Source organism: Astatotilapia calliptera, chromosome 1, assembly GCF_964374335.1.
Source record: "Astatotilapia calliptera chromosome 1, fAstCal68.1, whole genome shotgun sequence".
NCBI lineage: Eukaryota > Metazoa > Chordata > Actinopteri > Cichliformes > Cichlidae > Astatotilapia > Astatotilapia calliptera.
In genome coordinates this window covers 27,485,815-27,510,632 of record NC_137422.1, presented here as the reverse complement: position 1 = coordinate 27,510,632, position 24,818 = coordinate 27,485,815, and the positions used below count along the sequence as shown (strand labels likewise).

At 40.6% G+C, this 24,818-nt stretch overlaps 1 protein-coding gene across 1 annotated transcript in view; it reads left to right on the top strand.

Annotated features, from left to right (window-relative positions):
* The window catches only part of ush2a (Usher syndrome 2A (autosomal recessive, mild)), a 222,513-nt gene extending 197,695 nt beyond the window's left edge, over positions 1–24,818 (top strand). The window contains exons 75-94 of the mRNA XM_026171366.2: positions 10,265–10,346; positions 10,436–10,581; positions 10,899–11,240; positions 11,437–11,798; positions 11,908–12,277; positions 12,435–12,716; positions 12,806–12,975; positions 13,678–14,008; positions 17,545–17,751; positions 17,853–17,945; positions 18,486–18,631; positions 18,846–18,964; positions 19,154–19,252; positions 19,355–19,531; positions 19,892–19,975; positions 20,167–20,308; positions 20,476–20,563; positions 21,366–21,431; positions 22,489–22,689; positions 23,079–24,818. Coding sequence (XP_026027151.2) covers positions 10,265–10,346; positions 10,436–10,581; positions 10,899–11,240; positions 11,437–11,798; positions 11,908–12,277; positions 12,435–12,716; positions 12,806–12,975; positions 13,678–14,008; positions 17,545–17,751; positions 17,853–17,945; positions 18,486–18,631; positions 18,846–18,964; positions 19,154–19,252; positions 19,355–19,531; positions 19,892–19,975; positions 20,167–20,308; positions 20,476–20,563; positions 21,366–21,431; positions 22,489–22,689; positions 23,079–23,168 — 3,597 coding nt within the window. The 3' untranslated portion in view covers positions 23,169–24,818. The remainder of the gene's footprint in view (positions 1–10,264; positions 10,347–10,435; positions 10,582–10,898; positions 11,241–11,436; positions 11,799–11,907; positions 12,278–12,434; positions 12,717–12,805; positions 12,976–13,677; positions 14,009–17,544; positions 17,752–17,852; positions 17,946–18,485; positions 18,632–18,845; positions 18,965–19,153; positions 19,253–19,354; positions 19,532–19,891; positions 19,976–20,166; positions 20,309–20,475; positions 20,564–21,365; positions 21,432–22,488; positions 22,690–23,078) is intronic.

Genomic DNA, 24,818 nt, shown 5'->3' with positions numbered 1-24,818 from the left:
CAAGGTAGAAGTATAGATCTATATTCTGTCCATATGTGTGGCCTCTTCTCCCTCTGTGACCTTTGGCTTGTCACTCATAATTAATACAAGATGTAAATGGAGACCTTTCACCTTCTCATTGATATGGAACACTCTGTGTTTGTGTGTGCCTGTGTGAGATTGTGTGTGTGTGTGCAGGAGGCTCATTGACATGGCATAGACTTATTTTGGTGGCGGTCATTTGTCACGCAGTTGTCTTCACCACATGCACTGCGTTGTTTAGGAATACACAAAGAGTGTGAAAATTAGAAAGCCTTTAGCTGATTCAGGAAGAGCAGACTTTATCTGAAGGATTACAATTTGTGTTTTGACTTTGTTCGCTTTAGCATCATTAATCAAGGATTCAATGGCAAAAAAAATGCCTAAGTCAGGGGTGTCCTGCGGGACAGAACCAGCCTGTTAGAGTCCACTGGATGGCTTTGCAAACTTTGTTTCTGTCTGAAATGTTAATTTTATCCAACCCAGATGTCTGAATCTTTATTAGTTTTAGAGCCTTCTGACTGACAAAATCATTCCCTGACATGGTCGGGTCAAAGATCTGTGTTGAGGTGTGTCTTCAATTTGCAACAATTTGTGTAGTGTTTTTGTATTATGTAACAATGGTTTCATCTTTGCGAACAGCTGCAGCATCTATTTGTACTTCTAACATTAAAAGAAATGTAGGTTCCTCTGACTTTATTTTACTATTTAATTTTCACCCCTCAGCTGTAAAAGACTGTTGGGTATTGGAATCTTACTGACCTTGCTCTCAAGGTCAAAGGTCAAGTTTTTTGAAAGTCTTGTGAATGCATTATCTCGAGAAGAAAATCACGTAGCTGGATCTTCTAGAAGGCTGAGTGGTAGCACTGGCAATATTTTTTTTCATTGAAATTTAATTTAGATTAAATCGGGTTGATCTAAAATAAGTTTGACAGCCCTGCTAGATTAATTGTAAAATATGGGTCATAACGTTAATGTGAAGCACATGAACAGCTTATATTTTGTTTTCATATTAAACAGTCACAAACCAGTCTAGCACTTCTCCCTGTAATATTTTGTTTCAACCCTTATTTAAGTTTTTTCCTCTAAAAAGGGATTCAGTCTTTCACACTCTTCATCCACTTCAATTTCTTTTGTGCATGTAGTAATTGTGCATATGTGCGTGTGTGTGTGTATCCATTTGGTATGTGTCTATTTGTGTGTGTATTGATCTCAGGCTGGGCTGGGAACCCTGCTCTGTGCCAGCTTGGCTGATTAATGGGGTCGTCATGGCAATCGGACGGAATGAGGGTACGAAGCGCAGGCGGCCTGCCTCGCTAGACACCTACACGCCGCTTGGCACACACACTGTCTCGCGCGCACACAGAAATTCACTCTCCATGCTTTACACCTTTCTGACAAACATGCTTGTCACTCATTCTACCCTGTCAGGTTGTTTTTATTGCACGGTGCTTCATGTTTTGGTTTTGGTCGGGTTTTTTTGTTCTCCTTCTTTTCTCTCAAGTTTCTCCTTCTTTGTGTTCATGTGCTGTTGCTACTGCTTCATTTTTTGACAATATCACTTGAGATTCTGGCCACCGGTAATCATTTTGCCCTCAATAACTCTGGACAAATGCTTTATCGAGTAGATAAAACTCTATTTTCGCTCGTGTTCAAGCTTTCCACCTCAACCTCCCCACAGCTTACTTTTTTTTCTTCTTCTGATCACATCTGTCACTATTTTAATCTCTTTTGCTTTTTTCTGTCTGTTCCTGTGCGTTTTCTTCTTCAAAACTTCCAGTCTCTTCTGTGGCTGATTTTCTTGTTTCTCTTTAGTGTCTCAACATCGTCGTTCACCTTACTCTTATGTCTTCATTTCCCCAGCTCGTCTCTCCACTCTGCCTTCGTCTCTTTCCAGTTTTACTACCTCTTTTATGCCTTTCACCCTTTAACCCTTCTGTATTGCACTCTTTCTTTAGCTACTTCCCATACTCCCTTTGCCCCTCCTTTTCCTCTTTTTCCTGTATTTCTCTCGTGTTTCCCTGCCTACCAACTCCCTCTTTCTCCTCCTTTACTCTGCTGTCCTTTCCTCCCTCCCTTGGCTATTCCAGATGTTACACTGTGGCCCTTGGGATCGCTGGTGAAGAGAGACCACAGGCATATGTGTATTCAAATGTGTATGTGCGCATTACTTTGTGTGCATACATATGTTTGAATATGGTTGTGTGTGCTTGTGCGCACGCACAACATATCTGTTTGTGTGTGTATAATGCAACAGTGTATGTGAGTGTGTGCGCGTGTGTGCTGTATTAATACATCCCATTGATCAGAGCAGGACCCCTGACAGTCATCATCCCTGAGAACCATCTGGCCGACGCCTGACGCTCCCTCACCCAAACAGAAGCTGACACCCTATTAATCTGCTACCGCCATGCATACATACGTGTGCGTGCGTGTTTCTGTGTGTGTGAATGAATGAATCTGTGACAGTATGTGGAAGAGACTGTGTAAAAGGTTATGTGTTGCGTACACGTGAACATTTTTTCCATGTCTGTGTTTCTGCGTACATGCTTGTGCGTGTCTGTGCTCCACAACTCCACACCGTGCACACACATACGGAGGTATACACGCACCACTCTGCCATCCGCCAACAACAGCCGGCGCTGAAGGGAGCTGAAGGGTGCTTGGAAATTAAGGTTATTACACAAATTGAGCCATATGGTCTAAATATTTCAGAGCTGAAATTTACTAGGCAATAAAAATGGCCCCTACCTCGGTAATGGTGTAAATTACAGCTTAACCACCAGCGCTAATGATGTCCTTCTGTACGCCCCGTAACCAACCGTACATGAAGGACACATTGTTTAAAAAATACCCCAGGAAAAGCGAGGGAGAGAGAGGAAAAGGGAAGAAGGGATGGGGATAGATGGGGAAGGATGAAGTGAAGGGGGGTAAGGAGGAAGTAAAGGAACTGAAGGAAGACAAGACTGAGGGAAAGAGAAATAAAGAGAGGAGTGTAAGAAAGTAAGAAAGTGATTAATATAGAGAGTGGAGAAACAGAGAGAGAGAGAGAGAGCTAGCAGCATGTTTACAATCTGTTAGTTTACCATTAAGAACCCGTCAGAGAGTGTGGGACAGCGAGGGCCAGCCGGCGAACTGTGTCTTAAAGCCGATATGAGGTTTCACAGGGTCTGTGCGTGTGTGTGTGTGTGTGTGTGGGTGGGTGTGTTTGTGTGTGTGTGTTAGGTATGCCATCAGCATGTGTGTATTTAGGCAAGTGTAGTCAAAAGATGTAGAAGGATGGACGTTATCAGAACATGCGGTGTGTTTGTCTCCAAACATGTTGAATGTTACATTACAGGTCAAAAAAGAAACAACCCTAAACTCCTGATGTGAGTATGTTCTATGAATTCAATCATTTAGAAATATTTAAGCATTTCAGTGCGTTGGCACTGAGTTTGAGATGAACATATCAGTTTGCAAAGTTCTTAGGTCAGTGGTTCCCAGCATAATCTAAAAGGTCTCCCCTTGATCATGACCACCCGTTTGTCCAGTACTTGGAGAGTACTCTAGTTATTTCATTGATTATGTTTAATGAACATTTTCAACTGTATATTTGTTATTTTTAGCTTATAATTTCAACTGTCAATCCGTACATTTAACAATTTCCTGTACTTATTGGCTACTTTCAACTAAAAAATGACTTACTTTTTAAAAATGTTAGCTACCTGTTTATCTAGTATGTTTAGCTAACAGTTTCTTTTTGTTTATCTCATTAAACTAACAATGCCTGCTTTTGGCAAGATATTTTAGCAGTTTTTTCACTTTTGGACTTTTATTTATATATTTGAATCATATTCATTAATTTTCTCTGCCTATTACAAATAGGCTTTCTTTTAGTTAACTGTTAACGTTTCTGCTCCAATATGTTCAGGTCAACTCAGCTCCTCAGGTGAAATGAAAATGTTTTTGGGCTAAAGCTCCACAGGATCCCTGGACTATCTTGCCCCCATAAGGATTTCTGCGTTGTGCTTTTGCCAGCTAATATCTAAAGCAAACATGTGAATGCAATAGGTTTAGCATCACCAAATGGAGGCTTACTTCCTGATTGTCATGTAGAAGATATAATCAGAAGCACAGGATTCACCTCTGCTTACATTTTATAAATATAGAGGAAGTTTAGAGATTACTAAATCAGCTTAACATAAAGACCAAGCAGAATATTCAAGCTGATTTGGCTCCTAGTAACAAAATTAGCCTACCAACAGTTGTAACACTCACAAATTAAACCTTTCTACTTCCTTTGTATATTTATTTATAAATGCAAGTTAAAAAAAAAAAACATTCTCTCTCACAAAGTGGCTTTGAGACGGTAGTGACTTTTAGGTCTCCAGTGTGACCTTAAATTTGCAACAAGAGAAGCAAATAAACTCTTTAAGATTCGTTCTCAGTCCATGTACCAGAGAAACAAAAACAAAAAAAACACAGTTACGTGAAAGGTTAGCAGTACCTTACGTGCCTGACCTCTTATGATATGTGGCTGTTCTTTAATGTGTATGTGTTACACGTTTTCTAAAGTAACTGTCCAGTTAAGTTTTTCAGCCACAGTCATGAAAAGGAAAGATTCTCCATCTTACTGCAGTTTTATCCTTGAAAGGGTATACTTTTATTCAATTAATGTAGAAGACATACAGATGTTCATACGTGATGGTAAATCTAAAAACAAATAAGTTACATATAAACGGGCAAAAAGCTTTACTTGTTGCATTTAACCCTCTTTTAACTTGCTGCTCAGCAATCCTTTTTGCATCACTTTAACCATAAACCAGCAAAAGAATGTGGCCGAATAGGGATAACAAGGCTTTGCCCTTGCGCTCAGTGACACCCTTTAACAAATGAGGAAGAGAAAAGAGAGGAGGGAAGAGAGAAATGCAGAGCTGAGTGTGCAGAGAGTGAGGAGAGAGGCATGAGGAGGTTAAGAGAGGAGGAGGAGACAGGTGAAGTGAGGAACAAAGGATTAGAGGAGAGAATAAGGAGACTCATATGCAGAGTTTGTTAGGCCCTCGGCCTATCAGACCTCTTAGTTAGAGGTCTCCATCTCTGATTGGAGGGCTCTCAGCATTCTGGATAAACAGCCAAATAATCAGGCTGCAACACTCCCTCCTCTCCTTTCTGCAATCTATGTTTCTACTCGTGGGTTGTTTTTTTGTTTTTTTTGCAGCTCCTCCCTCTATCATTCCATACTGCCCATTCCTTCATCACTGCATGTCCATCTGGAGTTTCCCTGCTTGTGTGTAAAATTACAGTTTTTATCTTATGCTCATCCACAATGCTTGCCCCTTCATTCCCTCTTCTTCTAGCTTCCTCAAGTGATTTTTTTTTCAAGTGAGTTTACGTTCTTACTTCCCTATCTCTTCCTGCTTCGTCGCTCCTACACACACACCTTCTTTCGCTGGGTAATGATAGGTTGGTGTTATTGTGTGTCTGTCTGTGAAGAGGCCACACCACCCAGTGTAGTACTCTCCACTTTGAGTCGGTGTTTAGTACTGCAACCACAATATGATGGTCATCACTTTAATGGAATGCTGAGAGGGTGCGAATGCATGAGAAAAAGAGAAAAGGACTTGCTATATTTGTGATTATTGAGTCCATTCAAATCTGGAGCATGTGGGAGTGTGACAAGTAACTGAATATTTGTGTTTGCTTTGGAAGTGGGGACCATTTAGTTTTGAGGAGTCCTTCCTACCTCTCTGATGCTGTCTCACACCATGGGCATATATATATTTGACACTTAGCATAATGTCTATCGATTGGTAGGGAAAAGATGGCGGGGTTGCCAAAAAGCCTGTAGGATTTTTGTGATTCTGGTCAGTCTGCTGTCTCCATCAAGTGGATTTTTAAAGCGCTCCCATTCACCTCGCAACAAACAATCATTTCATTACTTTTGATGTCTTTTGTAAAGTTGCGATAAAGAAATATTATTTCCTGAAACATCCTCTAATTTAATTATTATTATGTTTGCCAACAAGCAACAATCCCCTCATTTAAAATTGTGTGTATAAAAAAAATATTTTTTACTTTTTTCCCATTTTTTTTAACTAGCTTTAAAACATAAAACAAGAGACATTTTTCTATTGCCTTGTTTTATGGAATAAAGCTTATCTGAAAATATATCATTAACATGTTCTCTTATTTTAATTTCACAAGAAATCTGTGGATTTTTAGCATGCTGACCATTACTCATTATAATTTGTCCACTGGTCTTTGGCTGCATAACACACACAAATATAAACACGCGCACACACAAGAATATATATACACACTAAATATGCTGTTCCCGGGGTCCAGAGATGCCAGAGCCAATCATGAATGTCTGTGTGAAGTGGGCATGCCTGTTCCAGACCCCTGCAGTCCCTCTCTACATCTGTGCTGGCCACAGACATAACACATGCCTAATGGCCACTCCGTGTGTCTGTGTGGTGTGTTTGTGTATGTGTGTGTTTGTGTACGTGTCGCACAAAGGTCTCTATGTGTCAGGGTTTGTCTAACGCACCCTGACTAGCAGGGACACCCATGCAGGGCATTTTGCAAACAGACACAGGGCAATTGTTCCAGCAGCATTGAATTAGGCATGCACGCATAAATATGCACACACACACACACACACACACAAACTTGGCTTGAGAGCTTGGCATGGGGTGCAAGAGATCAGTGTGTGGTGTACTGGCTCACCTCAGAAACCTCTGAAAACAATTACTGCTCTCACAGGGCTGGTCAGGGCACAGCTTGTACTAATAGGCTGGACAATTGAATTGAATTGAATGGAACTGAACTGGATGAGATGAAGTGATTTGAGCTGAATTAAGATCATTTAAGTCAAATCTGATGTTAACATGTTTTATCACATACATGAAAGAAGTAAGACACACAATAAAAAAGCTGAAACAGCGTGGTGCTTTATTATCTCTGCAGGAATTAATATGACCGAGCAGAGAAGCCAGAGAAGGCCTGTAGAGACAAACGTCCTAAAGGCAGACCAGTTGGACCCCATTCATCTGTCACTAGGCATTGTTCTTTGATGTATTTTCTTGGGCGCTCATCTTACGTTTACCTATTCTTTTATCATGCGTGGGTTCGATACAAGGAGTGAAATGAAGTGTTTGTGTATGTGCATGCATGTGTGTAGCCATATGCTAATGCTGGTCTGTCTCTGTCTCTCTGCGGGGCCTAGAACTGTGGCCTTTGTGAGATAATCAGCATAATTCTTTTGACAAATACACATGGTTATTCTTAATTAGTATCACACACTGTCCCCCTGGCTGCGGAATGCCTCTCTACCTGAATATCACGCATATCCACAGATGTGCAGTCTCACACACACACACACACGTGCGTGAACAGTTCTCGGGACACATTGGTACATACAAAACAAGACGCTCCACATGTGGCCTTACTTGAGTAAATAAAAACAGATACCAGTACATGTGCACACACATGCAGGCTGGCACTTTAATTTAGGCACTCAGTCCACAGGGCCTCTTCTTTAGCTCACACACACACACAGGAGAAGTCAGAAGAAAGATACAGAAGATTGAATAGATTGCTTCTTTGCAGTCAATGTTAAGTTGTGTTGAACCATCTAAGATCCAAGAGCTCTTTAATGTATAAATTAACAAGACCTCTTCCTTTCTTTTCTCTTCTTTCCTGATCATTGTCTCCATTTCTGTACTTCTGTCTTGTTTACGCTGCCTCCCTGTCTCTCTTTCTTTCTCTTGACCTCCCTTTCCCCCTCTCTGTTCTTTTGCATTTTGTATGATTAATTGGTGACTTTGATCATCCGCACACATATGCACCAGCCCATGCAGAGTGAATTTAGCTTGACAAGAACCTTTTCCTTTCATATCTTAGATTGCAGCTTCCCCCGTGGTCCTTGATAGGTTGGCTGTGGGTTTGGGTGGTTTTTGTTGGCAGTTTTACTTCTACAGTATGTAGAAGTATGAGTGTAATACTTCAGTGTTTCACAAAGTGGAATACTTTATATTTTGTGAAGCACTTGATACATGCAGATTACTTACCATTTGGAAGCTGGCCCCAACATTGAAATGAGGTTATAAATACCTATTGCTGAATTGGAAGAAGCAGGTTGGGAACTACAGTCCCAGCTGTATGGTTTTCAGTATTTTCATATATGTGCTCCCACTGATTTATCTAGTGGATTAAATTAAATTTACCTGGTAACTTTCAGTTCATGTCATGATTTATTTTGTAGTTTTTCATGTATGCCATTACCTACGCATTGTCAGATACCTTAAAAGTATTTGCTCGGTGTGGCTGTGTTTGTCTTTGTGTGGCTTTGCACGCTGTGTGTGTATGTGAAAGTGCATGTATGAGAGAGGAATAGTTATTGAGGGAGCTGTTAATGTAATGTAATAGTTGTGTGTTTCAGTGCTACACTGTTTGATTACAGCCTGTCTGCGTGCCTGTGTGTGTGAATTTCACAGTGCTTGATTTTTGAGTGTGTGCGTGTGATGTAGCGAGCAGGCCGTTAATGTGGTGTGTTTCAGTGATAAAGTGTTTGAATGTATTGCCATCTAGAGGCATGTAGCAGAGTCTCCACGCTCCTATAAAATCTGCCAGCGCCAGATGCTGCTATTGACAATGTGCATATGTTAACCGCTTTATAGGCCACATGCCTCACATATTTCACTGGCTTTTAAGGTAGAGAGATCTCTCATTCCTGCTCACTTAATCTGTCTCTCCCTTTTGCCACATCTATCTTTTTTTTCTCACCCGCTTTAGCTTTCTCCCCTCTTTTTCCACTTCACTCAATCTCTCCATGTCTTACTCTTTCTCTCACCCCCTTCCTCTGTCTCACCTTCTTTTATTTGCTTCATCAGTTATTAACTTACTCACCTCTTACTTTTTCTCTTTTAACTCTCTGCCCTACATTACTCTACTGACACATACTTTTTTTTAAATTCCACTGTCTTTTTTTCCTTTGTCTCCATTTCTCTCTCCCACCACCCGTTTCTCTTTCTATCTCTTCCCATCCTTTCCCCACCCTTTCTCGCTCTGTCCCTCCCTCCCTCTGTCTACTGAGAAGTGCTGTGATTTGCAGGAGGATTTAGCTTGTGTCTAGGTGTCTAGGGGCTTATTAATCCTATTTTGCTGTGGATGAAAAATATGTTGGCTTCCAGACATGAAAACAGTGAATACATGCATTCTGGTTCATCCTTGGTGCCAAGCTACGGTGATTTGTCTGGGTTTTCATTTGACTCAGTTTGAATCTGAGTCTTTTTGATCCCTTTGACGCTGCATTGAAGTGGGTTACCAGTTAATCTCTTTACATATGCTCGGTTATGTGAAAGCATACAGTCCTGAACAGACAATTTTAACTGCAGACTCAACTCTTGAAAGAAGTGTAATCTCCTGTGTTGTATATCCACACAAATATGTTCACACACACACTGAAAAACATCACTCTCATACCTGCTTCAAAGCGCACAGTCATAAACAAACACAAAATCAAATAGGCAATGCTACATCCTGGAGCCTGGTGCTCCCAGACTACCATGTCATCGCACGCTAGGGCCTTTTGAAACAACAGTGTGTCTCTTATCAATTAGTAAATGGTGTTCCCTCTGTATCACACACACGCATACACACTGCCCCTGTGTCTGCCAGGGTGTTGGGCTAGGTCCCACTGCCTAAAGCTACTGGCAGACATCCTGTGCCTGTGTCTGTTTGTGTATGTGATATGAAAGGGTGCATGTGTGACATAAACACACAATCTGGAAGCTTTGAATTCACCCATAAGGGACAGCTGTCTGCCTGCCAGTCTCTCTCTCAGTCTCTGCCACTTTTCTGGTGTCTGCTTACCACTGCAGAGGATGTATGTTGAAATGTTGATATGGCAAATCCCAAGTTATGTCATCTTAGCTTGCCATTGTTTCAATGCTCCTTTTCATTCCATGTTTTAATGAGTAATGCTCTGGTTTTTATTCATGCAGGATTTGTTTGTGTAACTAATTTTGTCTCTCCCGTCTCTTGCTTTGGCTCTCTACCCGCTTTCATGTTAGCCTTTATGTATCTGCCATTTTTTTCCTTCTTAACGCCTGACCAATTATTCTGTTGTCTTCACCCAACCATGTCTTGACCCCACTATTCTTCTTCCCTGTTATCTCTTTCTCCAACCTTTTCTCTCATGATGTTACCTTTTTATCTCCTATCTTTTTATATCACACACTGCTCTTTTTGTCTCTCTCAGGATTCACAGCTAGAGGCAATAGTCTATGGTCTTGAACCATACAGTCAGTACAGTCTACGAATAGAAGCTTTGAATCGGGCAGGTAGGTTGAATTTGTTGAGAAACTAATTTAAAAGATGATTTAGACCAGCTACTGAACACCCCCAATGAATCTGTCCTGTAACTTTTCAGGCAGCGTGTCCAGTCCGTGGGTGGACATTAGGACCCTGGAGGCTTCTCCAGCCGGCGTGCCTAACTTCACAGTGAAGCAGAGAGAGCAGGGCAGGGCGTTACTGCTCAGCTGGGATCCACCACAGTCTCCAAATGGAGTCATCACGGTACATCGATACACATAAGAAAATCACTGAGCATATACCAAATAGTGCAGTCCACCTAAGATAAGATGCAATAGTAACAAGGTAGTTACGGCAATATAGCATACATAGACCCACATGTGAAAGTCCACAAGACCCCCAGAAACATGAAGCACAATATCTCAGTGTAGTTTATATGTGCACAACTTCACATATTTTTTTGGTGTATGCTACATGTGCAACCTGCAACTAAAGTCAGTGCTGTTCGCATGTCCTACTTAAACCCATATGTTTCATATTTGTCTTGAAATTTCTCTTCTTTCTCTTGTCTCCTTTTGCAGATGTATAACTTGTACAGTGAGGGGAACCTAGAGTTCAGTGGTTTGTCACGTAGTTTCCTTTTTCGGCGTTTGGAGCCATGGACCGTTTATACGCTGACTCTTGAAGCTTGTACCTCAGCAGGCTGCACACGCACCCCTCCTCAGCGCATTGCCACAGCAGCAGCACCACCTGCTTCCCAGTCTCCCCCTAGGCCTCTCTTTGTTGGCTCAGACCAGGTGTCACTTACCTGGGGCCCTCCTTCTCAACCCAACGGGCCAATTAAAGAATATTTCTTACTTGGGAGGCGTTTGGAAGAAGAAGGGAGTGGGAGAAGTAAAGAAGAGGATATTGAAAGGGGGAAAGTAGGTGAAACTCTTAAAATGTCTAAATTTAGAGTCAATCTGACCAGTTGTAGGAGGGCTTGGTAGAATATACTAGAGCTCCCAGTTTATAAAATATTGTTTTATGTCCTGTTTTTTTATTGATATATATATTTAAAAAATATCACAGTTTACGAGGTTAACAATTAAAATTGCATTAATATTGTGCTGCCAACAGATCCTCTTCAGAGAAGCGTCCCCACGACAGGCTGAAACCTACTCCTATACAGTATATGGTTTGCGTCCATGGACACAGTATGAGTTCAGTGTCTGTACTTATAACCCAGCTGGGCACACTTGCAGCCCTTGGGTAACAGTAATGACCAGACAAGCCCCCCCTCGTGGCTTAGCCCCCCCAACAGTGAGTCATCTCCAGGGCCGGCCCAGTGAGGTAGTGGTGTCCTGGACTCCTCCTTTGGAGCCTAATGGAGTACTTCAGTCTTACAGGATTAAGAGAAACAACATCAGTTTCTCTTTCAGTTTTGACCCCACTGTTCTCAGCTACACAGATGACGACCTCCTGCCTTTTTCAGCATACAGGTATTGCTTTTTTTGTTTGTTTTTTGTAGCCATACTATTTTGTAGTTTCTGGTTAACAACTTTATAAATGTGAAGACCAAACTTCATTTTATTTTGCTTTTGTTCACAGCTACTCAGTCATAGCCTGCACGTCTGAGGGATGTATCACCAGTCCTCATACAAACATCACAACTCTAGAGGCTCCTCCTGCCATAGTGGAAGCTCCCAGAGTGGACAAAATCACATTCAATAGTATGCATGTTTCCTGGAGTAAACCACTGACACAGAATGGAGAGGTGACTCAATATGTGCTGAAACTTAACAACGAACAGGTTTATCGTGGAAGAGACCTAAATACAGTGTTATCAGGCCTGCAGCCACATACATCATATACACTGGTTCTGCTGGCTTGTACTAGTGGTGGATGTACTGCCAGTCTCACAATGTCCACTTCAACAGAGGAAGCTCCTCCCACTGGCCTGTCTGCCCCGACACTTAAGGTTGTGTGTTTATCTTTGACTTGTATTTAAAACCTTTATTGCCAGCGTTTATTTTCTGCTAGCGTTGGTTATTTTCTATTTTATAAATTGAATTATTTACCAAATATTAAACACAACTGGGGAATCTGCTTGATGTGCTTTTATGTTTCATTTGAAGGTTACTGGCCCAGAGTCAGTGGAGATTAGCTGGAGACCACCAGAGCACCCTAATGGCATCATCACAGGGTACGAACTCCGCCGAGATGGAGAAGTTATCTATGTTGGCACGGAGACGCATTACCACGACTTCATACTTTTGCCAAGCGTGGAATACAATTATGTTGTCAGGGCCAACAACAGCAGAGGCGCTGTGAGCAGCACAGTAGCCACTGCAAAGACGCATCCATCAGCTCCGTCTGGTGTGGGTCTCCCAACATTAACACCTGTAGGACCAAACCAGGCAAGTCGTCGTTTATTTAGTCATTGTGAGTGAAGCTGAATCAAGATCTTGTTAATGAAAGTTTTTTATGCTGTTCTTTATCTTACTAGGTGAGAGTAGAGTGGCAACCTCCAGCCCGTCCTAATGGAGACCTAGTGAGTTACACTGTTTATCAAAGAGATCCAGTCCAGCTCAGCATCATCAGCAGTGATTTCACTCCACAAGATAGTGCCTTCTCAGAAAGACACACTATTCTTCATGGGCTGGCTCCTTACCACAGGTCAGTCAGTCTCCACGACTCTCCAACCTTTAGGCAGTAAAACACATTTATTTATTATTATAACTGTGTGTTTTTAGATCAAGTTTGACAGGTAGCTATATATGCTCAGTGTAGCTTTTGCTGGTGTTATAGTTCTTTGTTCCCCAAACTGGTTGCAGAAATGTTTCGCAACTCAGTTTGACATTTCAATGGACAATGCTAACAGTAAAACTTCAAAAATTTCCAAAACTGAGGGAATCATGTACAAGCGATTAGTCGCTACAAGGAACAGTTTCACTTGGTTTTACTTTAAAAAAATAATAATAATTTAAAATTCTAAGAATCTATTATGTTTATTTAAGTCTCTATATTATTATTTACGTTCACATGGACAATTAAGCGTACAAACCACAAAACAAAAAACGTTACAGTGTAATGTGAAATGGACAGAATCAGTGATGGTGGCTTTTCAAAGAAGGAAATCAAAAAAAAAAGAAAAGAAAGAAAGTCAACTTTTAACATTTTGACAACAGTGTGGACCTACCATTGTACTATGTATTTCTGATTAAGGGTGCATCTGCAGTTGGCTGGCTATTTCTGTGTACACATAATGTGTGTGAACCCACAGGACTCAAAACATGTGAGCTCATCAGCCTTTTCTATATGATGTCTCCATGTTAATGTTCTGTTTGTCCCCTGTTTCTGTTTTCTATTTGTGGGCAGGTATGAGGTGAGGGTGGAAGCTTGCACAGAACTAGGTTGTTCCTCCAGTGACTGGTCATCTATACTCACGCTGGAGGCTCCCCCTACTGGACAGACAGCACCACTGTTAGACCTCCAACCTGACAAAGATACCAAACTACAGACCAGCTTTCTACTCACCTGGTCCCCTCCAGCTCAGCCAAATGGTAGAATCCTGTATTATGAGGTGCACCGCAGACTGGATAGTCCCACGGCCACCCACAACAGTGATGCAGTAACAGCTGTTTACAGGAATTCCTCTACTACGTGGAAAGATAATGGACTCCACCCATACACTGTATACCAGTACCAGGTATGTTATTTGTTTTGGGTAGAAAAGAAGGTTTGAAAGTGTTGACAGTAGACATTAGTAGCCACTAGAATCACAAACATAAAGTATCTTTTAACATTTTCAAATGATTTTTTTTAAATATAGAGGTTGAAGGCTTGATTCTGCAGAGCATGAGTGCCCTGCTTTTTGTCTTCTGCACAAGTCAGAACACACACACGCACACATAAAGCAAAAAGACCACTCTCATGCATCAACTGGTATGACATCCATATACTCGAACAATCGCAGACACACAAACACACGAGTAATCAGACAGGTGTTAAATGGAGTGGTCCATATTCATGCTGTTGTGCTCGTGCATTGGTACACTAATTGACAGGTTAGCCCTTTGGAAGCAACAATAACATTAGCATTCCTGCCTGTCAGACATATGAGCTGAGGCCAGAGAACCGGTGTAATTGATTGAGTTTGCCTGATTGTAGCACCGTCTTTATTTACGAGGGTCCTAATTTATGACATGAGGAGGGAGGGAGGGAGGAGCTTTGGGAGATGACGAGCGGGCAACAGAGCCATTAATCACTGGGCCCTCTGAGCACCCCACTTCCTGATTACCAGCCAGCCAATCGAATTAACTGTTAGCCTCCTTGGTAACAGAGCTTGTACTGGAAAGACCTTTTAATGGTGACCGCTACACGTCCCCTGAGGATTTTCCTCTGGGGAATTGGGATGCATGAACAATGCGGTGTTGAGTATTGGTGAAGTCATGTGTTTTTTGTTTGGGATTTTTTCTGTCCACGTGAACATAAGTGAGTGTCTCAGAGTGCATAGAAACTGTAAACATTTATAGATATTTCATCTCACCATGCGTTTCTCTGTTTTTCTAAGCACTAAGTGATGTTTTCTTAGTCAGTGTATTGATCTGTCTTTCTGTACACACTGTACCACTTACCTGCTTGGTTGTTTTACTCTCTGTCTGCCTGACTTTATTTAGCTGTTATGTTGTGTCTGTTACCGGGACCTCATCCTTTCTCTCTGTGTTTCAGGCGTACACAAGGACAAGTCAGTTCAGTTTAGCACACCACAGCACAGAGAGAGAAATCATATTAGGCTAATTACACTGGGTCATAAGCTTCTATTGACAGCTTTATGCTTGGTTTTAATTACTGCCCGCTTTCACACAACTTAGCCCCTTCACCTCAACTAGATGCACCCGCCAAGTAGTACCGTCAGCCTATCAGAGCACAAAGTTTGATTCCGCAGTCCAGCCTTCCAATAAAAAGGCTGGAATACTATCTGGAAGTTTCCTGAAGTCGTTTGTTGCCATGGTGGCTCATTTGCTGCCACGGAAACTAACAGGGTATATTTTTATTTTTTGTCTAATAAACCAAATCATGGCCCAATGGACGAGGGGAGGACAAGAGAGGAGAGGAAGCAGTAAAAAGTCTGTAGATGATATAGGGACAAGGAGATTAGTTCTGTCTTTTAGCAGTGGATCAAGTGCAAGGTGATCTGGGCTGACTTTAGCTGTGAACTTTTTCCTCCATTCTGTCTATGTGGCACAAACTTTTTAATCAAACCACAAAAACCATGCATCTCATTGAAGCGTACACTGTGTTGCTACCAGGGTAGGGAAAAGATGGTTGTTGCTGGGTAGAAGTATTTTATTGCTGCAGTTCATAATTTCTTATGGCAGCAGTAGCAAATTTGATTTATACCATCTCAAGCAACAAGTCATGTGACAGTTCCTGCGCAGGATCTAAAAATGCTGCTAAGAAAATCCATTTAGCTGATGCTATTGCTCTTTTTTTCAGCCTGTTTAAGTGTGCTTTCTTTGTTCCAAATCCAAATTTTTATAACAGTATGAGTAAATGTGACTGGCCACAGGTAACACCGTTGCAGGAGAACATGCAATCAAGGCCATAATTAATGTACAGTAGAGAACTAATTACTTCTCAGTTCCCCTCTGTACGCTACTAAAATTTTACAACAGCACATACATTTGTTCATTTACAGTAATAATACTTAGGAACCATTCATATTTACATATATAGATACATACATATATGCTTTAGGATTTGTATATGCAACATTTATCCTATTAAAGTTTTTTTATCTTTCAGTTCTCCAGCAGTTTCTCTTTTTTCATCAGTATCAAAGGATTTGTAACACATAAACACATAAAGTATCAGTATGATGTCAATAACCTAAATAAACATGATCTACTAGTGTGTTTCTATCTTTTTAAAAGATATTTGGACTTTCATTGCATTTTCCTACATATTTAGTGTATTGTTTTCAAATTCGGAGAACATATATCTAAATATGTTTTTTGAAAATGAAGTTTACATATGGCTGCATTTTTAATGAGTTTGTCGATTCAGAAATATAACCACTGAGCTACACCTTTTGTGTCACTTATAATAACCATGTTTTATCTAAAAACATGCAGTTTAATTGCAAGAGGAGAGCAGCTGCCAGTCTGAAAACACTATCAGTAAAGTGTTAATTTCATATGAAAAGTTTTGATATTCTTGAGAAATCTGTTAGCAGAGCAGGTGATGAAAGCCCAGAAGTTTGCTCTAACATATATTGTGTGTCGTGGGAAATAACTACAATCTAAACATAATCTTATCTGTAGAACTAAACATATCTGTATCTATATACAAAAGAACACCAAGTTTAAATTTCTCCTGATTCCTCTGTTTGCTACCCTGCATCTTGCCCACCTTTCATCCTATCTTCCTTCCCCCCTGATCCCCAGTCGCTCCATCCTCCATTCTTCCTTCCTCTCTCCATCTTGGTCCATCTGTGCTGTCACTTAGATCAATCAGTCTGATTGATCACGGCCTAATTGACTATTATTGAGGTTAATTCAACTCGTAACACCCCTGCATGCACATGCATGCACGCAGAAATCTTGCAATCATACCCACAAACAAAAAACCCACACGCACAGACACACACTTTCAACACTAAAGCTCAGACCCATCCATCTGCCTTCTGCACTACTTCTGACAGGCTACAGATGACTTACACATGCAAATCTCCACCCTGCCTGACCCTGTGCTGTGTACACCTTCTAATTATACCCAAAACAACCACACAAATAAGATTACTCTATGGTGTGTGTGTGTGTGTGTGTGTGTGTGTGTGTGTGTGTGTGTGTGTGTGTGTGTGTGTGTGTGTGTGTGTGTGTGTGTGTGTGTGTGTGTGTGTGACTCCTTGATGAAGGTGAAAAGTAATTGTCATGCAGATATGTTAGTGGTGAGTTGCATGGTGAAAAGGTTTTGCTCTGACTGCTGATGGTAGTTTTGATGGATGGTCCAGTGAATTGATGTATAACTTTCTGTTGGTCTGGCGAATACTGGGTAATTATGAAAAGCCGTCTTCATCATGAAGAGTTCATAAAATGCATCTGAAATCCTAATGTTTGGGGTAAATAGTCTGTATCACATGTTCTCATTTGCTTTTATACATCAGTTATTGACTTGTGCTTGCATAATGTGCAAACTGAAAAGTTACCACATAACTGATAAATGTGCGGTCTTATCTGACAGGTGTGGGCAGTTAATTCAGCTGGTCATTCAGCCAGTCCATGGGTGAGTGGAAGAACAGGGCCTGCCCCACCTCAGGGTGTAGGACCCCCTATTTTTCTGCACGTTTCAGCAACGTCAGCTGTAGTGGACATCCATGCTCCTGCCCAACCCAATGGGATTATTAGTCTTTACAGAGTGTTCTCGCTGGACCACAACAACCACACTCTGGTAAAGAGTCTTCTACTATATTCAGTAATACACTTAATAATAACTTGTCCTTGTTATGTTAACTTAAACACATTTTACCCCTCTCTGTCCTCTCCCTGTAGCTCTCAGAGGGTACATCGCATCCGCAGACACTCCACGATTTACGTCCCTATACCCAGTACTGGGTAGGAGTGGAGGCCTGTACTTGCTATCAGGTAATAATACTAAATGTAGGTTAGGCATTATACTCAGGGTCTATACAACTATACTCGGTCATTAAAGTTGAATACTATCTGGTAATATGTGGTATCTTTGTTGATAGTCTGTGCAGAGTTTGGATGTTCTCTCTCGGTCTGTGTGGGTTATCTTCAGGTCCTTCAGCTTCAGCTGCAGACCAAAGACATGCTTGGGGTTTAGTTAATAAGGGGTTCTAAATTGGGTGTAGGCTTGAGTGTTTGTCTGTCTCATTGTGTTAGCCCTGCAACAGATTGGCGACCTGTCCAGGGTGTACCCTGCCTCTTGCCCTGTGACAGCTGGGATAGGTACAAGTCCCTGTTGCCAATCTGATTTAGATAACTGGAAGAAAATGGATGGGAAATATTTATGATTACCTCACCTATTGGTCAAATTTCAAATGCAGATTCAAATACTTACATCTCTTTTGCTGATTGAAAGTCATTCCCGAGTATTGTAGTTGCAAGTGAGGCCATATTTTTTAACACTTTTAAAATCTCTTCTTTGTGAACCATCATCAGTGCTGTAGCCGTGGTCCGCTGAGTGAGCTCCACACTCTTGCTGCTGCCCCAGCCCACCAGCCTCCTCCTCGCCTTGTCACTGTGACCTCCCGCTCTGTTCAGATGGAATGGGATGAGCCTTTGTCGCCCAATGGACTCATCGAAAGGTAAGAGAAAATCTTGAATTACATTTTGTTCTTGAAAAGTGGCGTGAGGCAACTGAAGTTGTGATGTAGCACTATATAAATAAAAATTAACCAAATGGATTTGGCTTAAATAAACCTGTACGTCCTTACTTATTTGAAAAGTGCACATACAAACTAAAAGAAAGAAACCCTATCATCTTGCTTTCACTTACACTCCTTTACTCTTTGTACCCAGCTGTGAGCTTCACCTCAGATCGCCTTGCCCTCAGCCCTCCCAGCCTATACCCCTACCTTGTATTGAAGGACCAACAGAAATCAGGTTTTTTGGTAAAAAGCGGAGCTACAATGTTACAGGTGAATATAAAGAAATATCATGCACCAGTGCCACTGAAAAGTAACACATACAGTAAGAAAGAATCGTAAAATCAATGTTAGGTGATTTAAAATAATAGTTTTTATTCTGTAAGTCTTGATTATGCTGGGATAACTGTTTTGAAACGTTTTTCTGCTTTATGAGTTTTCTGTGACTAACAAACTGCGCAGGTCTCGAGCCGTACTCCACATATGAGCTCAGAGCTGCCTGCTTTAATAACATGGGCAGCACTGCCTCCAACTGGACTACTGTCCACACTCTCAGTGAAGGTAACACATTTATTACTGCTTAAGCAGTCAGTAATATCTAGTTTTAAGAATGATAAAAACCACATTCAGATTTTCTCTTACCATCATTCTTTCTCCCTTCAGCCCCCCAGTATGTATCCCCCTTCTCAGTAGACAGTAACCTGACTGTTATTTGGCTGGACTGGACTGGGTCTTTCTCCCTGAACGGATACCTGAAGGAGTACAGTGTGACTGAGAGCCAGCTGAGGATCTATACTGGCTTCTACAGCTATCTCCATGTTCCACGCATCTCACAGAAAAGTAAGAGCAACATACAGCATACATAACACAACATGTGCACTTAGAGAAAAAAGAACTAAAGCAAGCAGAAAACTATAAATCTTGTAAAAAAAATTTGAATACAGAATGAACAGCTTTTTGATTAGAGTAGGTATGCTGAAAAAGCTTTGAGAACTGAATAAGCTTCAATTTTAAATCTCTTTCTGTTTCAGTTTGGTCCTTTGTATGAATGTTTCTCACCCACTCTGATTTTATTTGAGTTGCATATTGTAATTAGCCCTACAGGGGACAGAGAGCCTGGTTACCATCATCTATACATGCTTATTTTATTGTAACCCAGAGTTGTTTTCTTTTCTGTCTTTCCCTCTCTGTTCCTCTAAGCTCTGTCATTTCAGGTGACTTGTACCACAAACAGTGGCAGTGCCAGCACTCCCACCATCAGATATAGCCCAGCCACAGGCCTTGGTAACGCGCGCGCGCGCGCGCGCACACACACACACACACACACACACACACACACACACATTCTTCAATGATTCAGAATCTTGTTGTCTCTCAGATTCTGATGTTGTGAAGAAAATATATATATTAAAAATACAGATAAATCTAGAAAGCTAATTTATTAATAACTTATTCATGTTGTTTTCTTTGTGCAGCTCCTCTTGACCCTGTAGACAGTGGTAAACAGGGTGTGAGCATGTCAGCCACGCCAGTCTACTCTGAACTGTGGTTCATCCTGCTGTTAGCCCTACTGGGTCTATTTTTGCTAGCCATACTGCTGGGCTTAGTGCTACAAAGGTAAATGTGATTCTTGTAAAAGGTTTAGGGCAGCCATAGCACAGAATTTATTCTTCTCTCTTGTGAAATTCAAAGTGCACTAAAATGTACAAGTTAGCATAACTTGTGCAAATAAAACACAGCACGCTTCCTGCAAACAGAATGTATTTTCTGAAACTCCCTTACAGAGCCTTGAGGAAGAATCCATCAGCCAGAGAGCGCCCTCCGCTGGTTATGCTTCAGAAGACAAGAAAAGCTGGGGGAGAGACTTACATGGTGAGAAAAGGACAGGAGATGCAGCACAAAAACATAAAACCCAATTGAGAAAGAAAAAATGACCTAAAGTTTGGAATACGTAAGAGGAAAAAGCAAAGAAGTAAATGAAAGATTAAAAAAAAAAATAGGTTAAAAGGGTTAAAAACCCAGGAACTATAAATTCAGTTTCTTAACAGGTTATCCAACTTATGGTTATCTGGGTCTGGAGTGTATCCCAGTTGTCACAGGGCAAGAGGCGGGGTCCTCACCTGAACAGGTTACCAGTGGATCACAGGGCCAGCAGAGAAATAGAACCACAGACTCTCACAGCTAAATTTGAATGACTAACAAACATGCCTGTATACCGGTAAATTTGGTCCACAGTAGGTGATTCATCCATCAACATGCACATTTTGTAAAGAATTACAGACAACAAAGAACAGATAAGCACAATACCGTATAATTGCACTTTTAAAAGTAAAAGTGCTGACCACTCTGAAAATGGTTTTGGGTTTCTTTTTTTTACATACATGCAACTCACGTTTCATTGGTTGTGACTTTAGATCCAAACAACATCTGTTTCATAAAGACGACTAATCATTTTTATCCACTGCTCTGTTATTTTGGTTATTCGTTGTAATTATTTTTTACACCTTAATGTTTTTCCATCATAATACTTTAATTTCTTTCTCCATTCTCTGTCAACCTTTCTTCCTTTAATTTTTGATATTTATCTTCTCTGCTTCCACTTCTTTCTGCACTTCTCTGCGTATACGCTCTGTTTCCCTGCCTCCCTCTGTCTCTCTATGTATCTCCCTCTCAGAGACCCTGTCCTGAGCTGTGCTCTAAGCATCACTCCGGCTCTGTGCTCCTCCCTGATCTTCCCACAGTAAGATTATTTTCTGTTCTTGCTCTCAAAGCCTTAAATGTTTATCTTACTGTCCCCCTGCAGTTTGACACTGTAGCAGACTGTGTTGAGATCAGCAGCGTTATACTTAAAAGCTACACTGTGTACACTGAGGTATGGGATGCTTGATTTAAAAGGGATGCCTGTTTGCGTATGTCCGCCTTGCTTGTGTAAGCATGCTTTGTGTGTGTGTGTGTGTGTGTGTGTGTGTGTGTGCGTGCGTGCATGTTACACACTGTCATATGACAGTGGTTGGCTTGTTGTGGTGTGTGAAGGTCTCTTCGTCTGTCCTCAGTACAATGTTGACTTTCTTACATGTAATGAATACAATGATCATTGAAAAAAAAAAATTCAGCAAAGAAGGTAAATCAGCAACTGAATATTGTGTCATAGTGTCTCTTAAGGGTTTTATGGCTCCAGCAAAATTACACCTACGGCAACTATTCTGCCATGGAAACCCACCCATGCCATGAAGCTTATGCCAATTCTTTCTGCTGATGTTAATGCCAGAGGAGGTGGGGAACTTTGCGTACTCTATCACTGAGTTGCTCCAGTTCTTTAACACTTCCACTGCAATAATAGCGCTGACAGCTTCTAATGTCTAAGAGGGAAGACATTTCACAAACTGACTTGTTGCAATGGTGGCATCCTGTTACAGTAAGATGCTGAAATTGAGAAAACTCTTAGAATAACAAATTATCTCAAAAATCTTTATAAAGGCAGATTGCAAGGTTAGGTGCCTGATTTTATACACTTCTGAAAATGGGACTGAAAGCAACCTAATTCAAAAATTAAGAGGTCTGGCACAATATTTTTGGCTATATGGTGTAATACCAACAAACTCCCATGTGTTTATTCCTCCCACAATAAACATATTCAGCTGACTTAATTTCACTCCTTGTTTTTGCTGATGTGGCTCCTAATCAAAAAGAAATCCATACCATTGAATATTAGATCTAGAAGTATTCTCTAAGTATGTGATTTGTATAAAAGGCTTTAAACCCCCAAATCAGCCTCTGAATAAAACTCTACTCCTCAGGGTCTGACAGACACAAAGATAGTGAGCAGCAACTCACAGTTCAGCCCCATCTCTGTCCTGCGGGTTCCCAGCCAAGCAGACCTCAGCCAGGCCTACTCCCAGCATTCCTTGCACCGCAGTGTAAGTCAGCTAATTGACAGGAAGTCAATGATGATGGAGGAAGGAAGCTGGGACAACCCACTGGCACACGATTCTGGACTGGTGAGTATGGAGTTATGTTTATTATGAATTTCATTTGTTAACTACAAGTACAGAAGAGAGTAGTGATGAGAATACAAAATTTTATGCTAATTATTCACCAGCCTCCTCTTTTACTATAAAGTCATAAGAATTTACAATATTATGTGTTTAAAGTTTTCATTAGTATCATTGCCTAGAAAATATATGATAAGACTTTAATAAAGTTGCTTTGGGATTGTGGGTTTGACTTGCTCAATTCCTAGATGGATGCAGAATCAGTGAAATTGTACCAGAAAACAGAAATATGGACAGCTGAAAATTGCTTACTTTATTGTTTCTCTGATTGTTTTCCCCTCTTCTTTGATTCAGACCTAAATTTTGCGATCTTGTGTGTTGTTGTTTTTTTCCAGTATGTGGAGGAAGATGAGCTTGTGGATGCCATCAAGGCCTTAAGTTCTGTGAAAAAGGAGCACACCATGTTCACTGACACTCATCTTTAAGACCTGTCAGGTTTCACAGTTGCCATTCAGACCTAGTTGTAAAACAAACTAGTAAAACACTGTTACATGCTATTTGCACAGGCGGTGCTAAATACGGTCTACTCAATTTAAGCTATAAGTTAAACAACACGTGTTATGAGGTATTAATTAAAGCATCATCATAAACTTTCTGTCACTTCATTAGGTATACCTTTTCAACTTCTCATTAACTCACTAAATATTTAATCAGGCAATCATATGGCAGCAGTCAATGCATTTAGACACGTAGACACAGACAAGATGAGCTGCTGAAGTTCAAACTGGCATCAGAATGTGGAAGAAAGGGGATTTAGGTGAGAATGAATGGTTGTTTGTTGTGGTAAAAAATTGTCTGCTGCACAGACAAATCTGCAACAACATTGTGTTTTGCTATCATGTCAATATGGACCAAAATCTCTTAGGAATGATTCCAGCACCTTGTTGAATCTATGCCATGAAGAGTTAATGTAGTTCTAAAAGCAAAAGAGGGTTCCACTCATTACTCGTAAGGTGTACCTAATGAAGCAGCCAGTGAGTGGATATAAGTAATATATATTAATATTTTGACAAATTTCAGGTTCAGAGTTGTACAGATAACCAAACATAATGTGGGAAAGAGAATATAATACAAGTATAATAAGTATAATTTTAGCCCACTTTGTGTATGACTTGAATACAGTTCACATGTGGACACAGTCAGCAGTGACATAAAATCGGTCATTATTCCGAGTCTGTTCGTGATTGTTATCCAGTATGTAGTATCGGACCGTACTTATATTACGGTCCAGAAGAGCCCTTAAAGGACTGTTCTGATTGTATTATGATACACTGTTTGCCAACTGTTAGAGGTTTAGTCGTTTTTGAAAAGTGCAGATTTACTTTAGCTTTTACCACCTGAGACCACCATAGAAAGGAATGTTAATTAATCTGAGTCTATTCTTCGTCAACCAGTAATTATGCCTAGTAAGCTTTCCCAGTATAGGAGCTGTAGTTGTAATGAGAAACATGGGCTTGATGTAGTTTTATTATAAAAAAAAATGCCAACTGTTTTCTTTTATGTGTTGAATGTGGCTGGGAATCACAGATGTGCCGTCTGATTGTTGCGATTATGTGAACTTGAAAGCTCAGTCTGAAATTCGGTCAGTTGTGTGTGTGCCGTTCAGTGCAATTTCAGTTTTGAGGAAGTGGCAGTAATGTAGTCAAGTCTTTCTTAGCTGTAAGTCAAGATACACTTTTGGGTTTCAAAGTGCATTCGTCTGGATTCTGTGTTATTTGTGGCTTTTGGTAATTTTCATCCTGCTATTAAGAAGATCAAAATAAAAGTGGCAATTTAATTGTTTAGTTGAGTTTTTTTTAATGCAGAAATGAAACATCGCTTATATTAGATTGAACATAGAGACAGTATTTATTAATAAGAGGTGTTGGCTTTATGTGTAATATTGATGAGTTTGATGTTTTGTGTACAATATTGAAGCCTATTGTATTATTACAAAATTATTTTTCTTCTTTTTTTACATGATGACAGTATTATTTATGATTGTTGTACTTACAAAAGTCTTATTTATAGATGATTCATTTGTCTGTGGTTGTGTTTTTATCTGGTAAATGATAAATTTGACTATCAAAAAAATA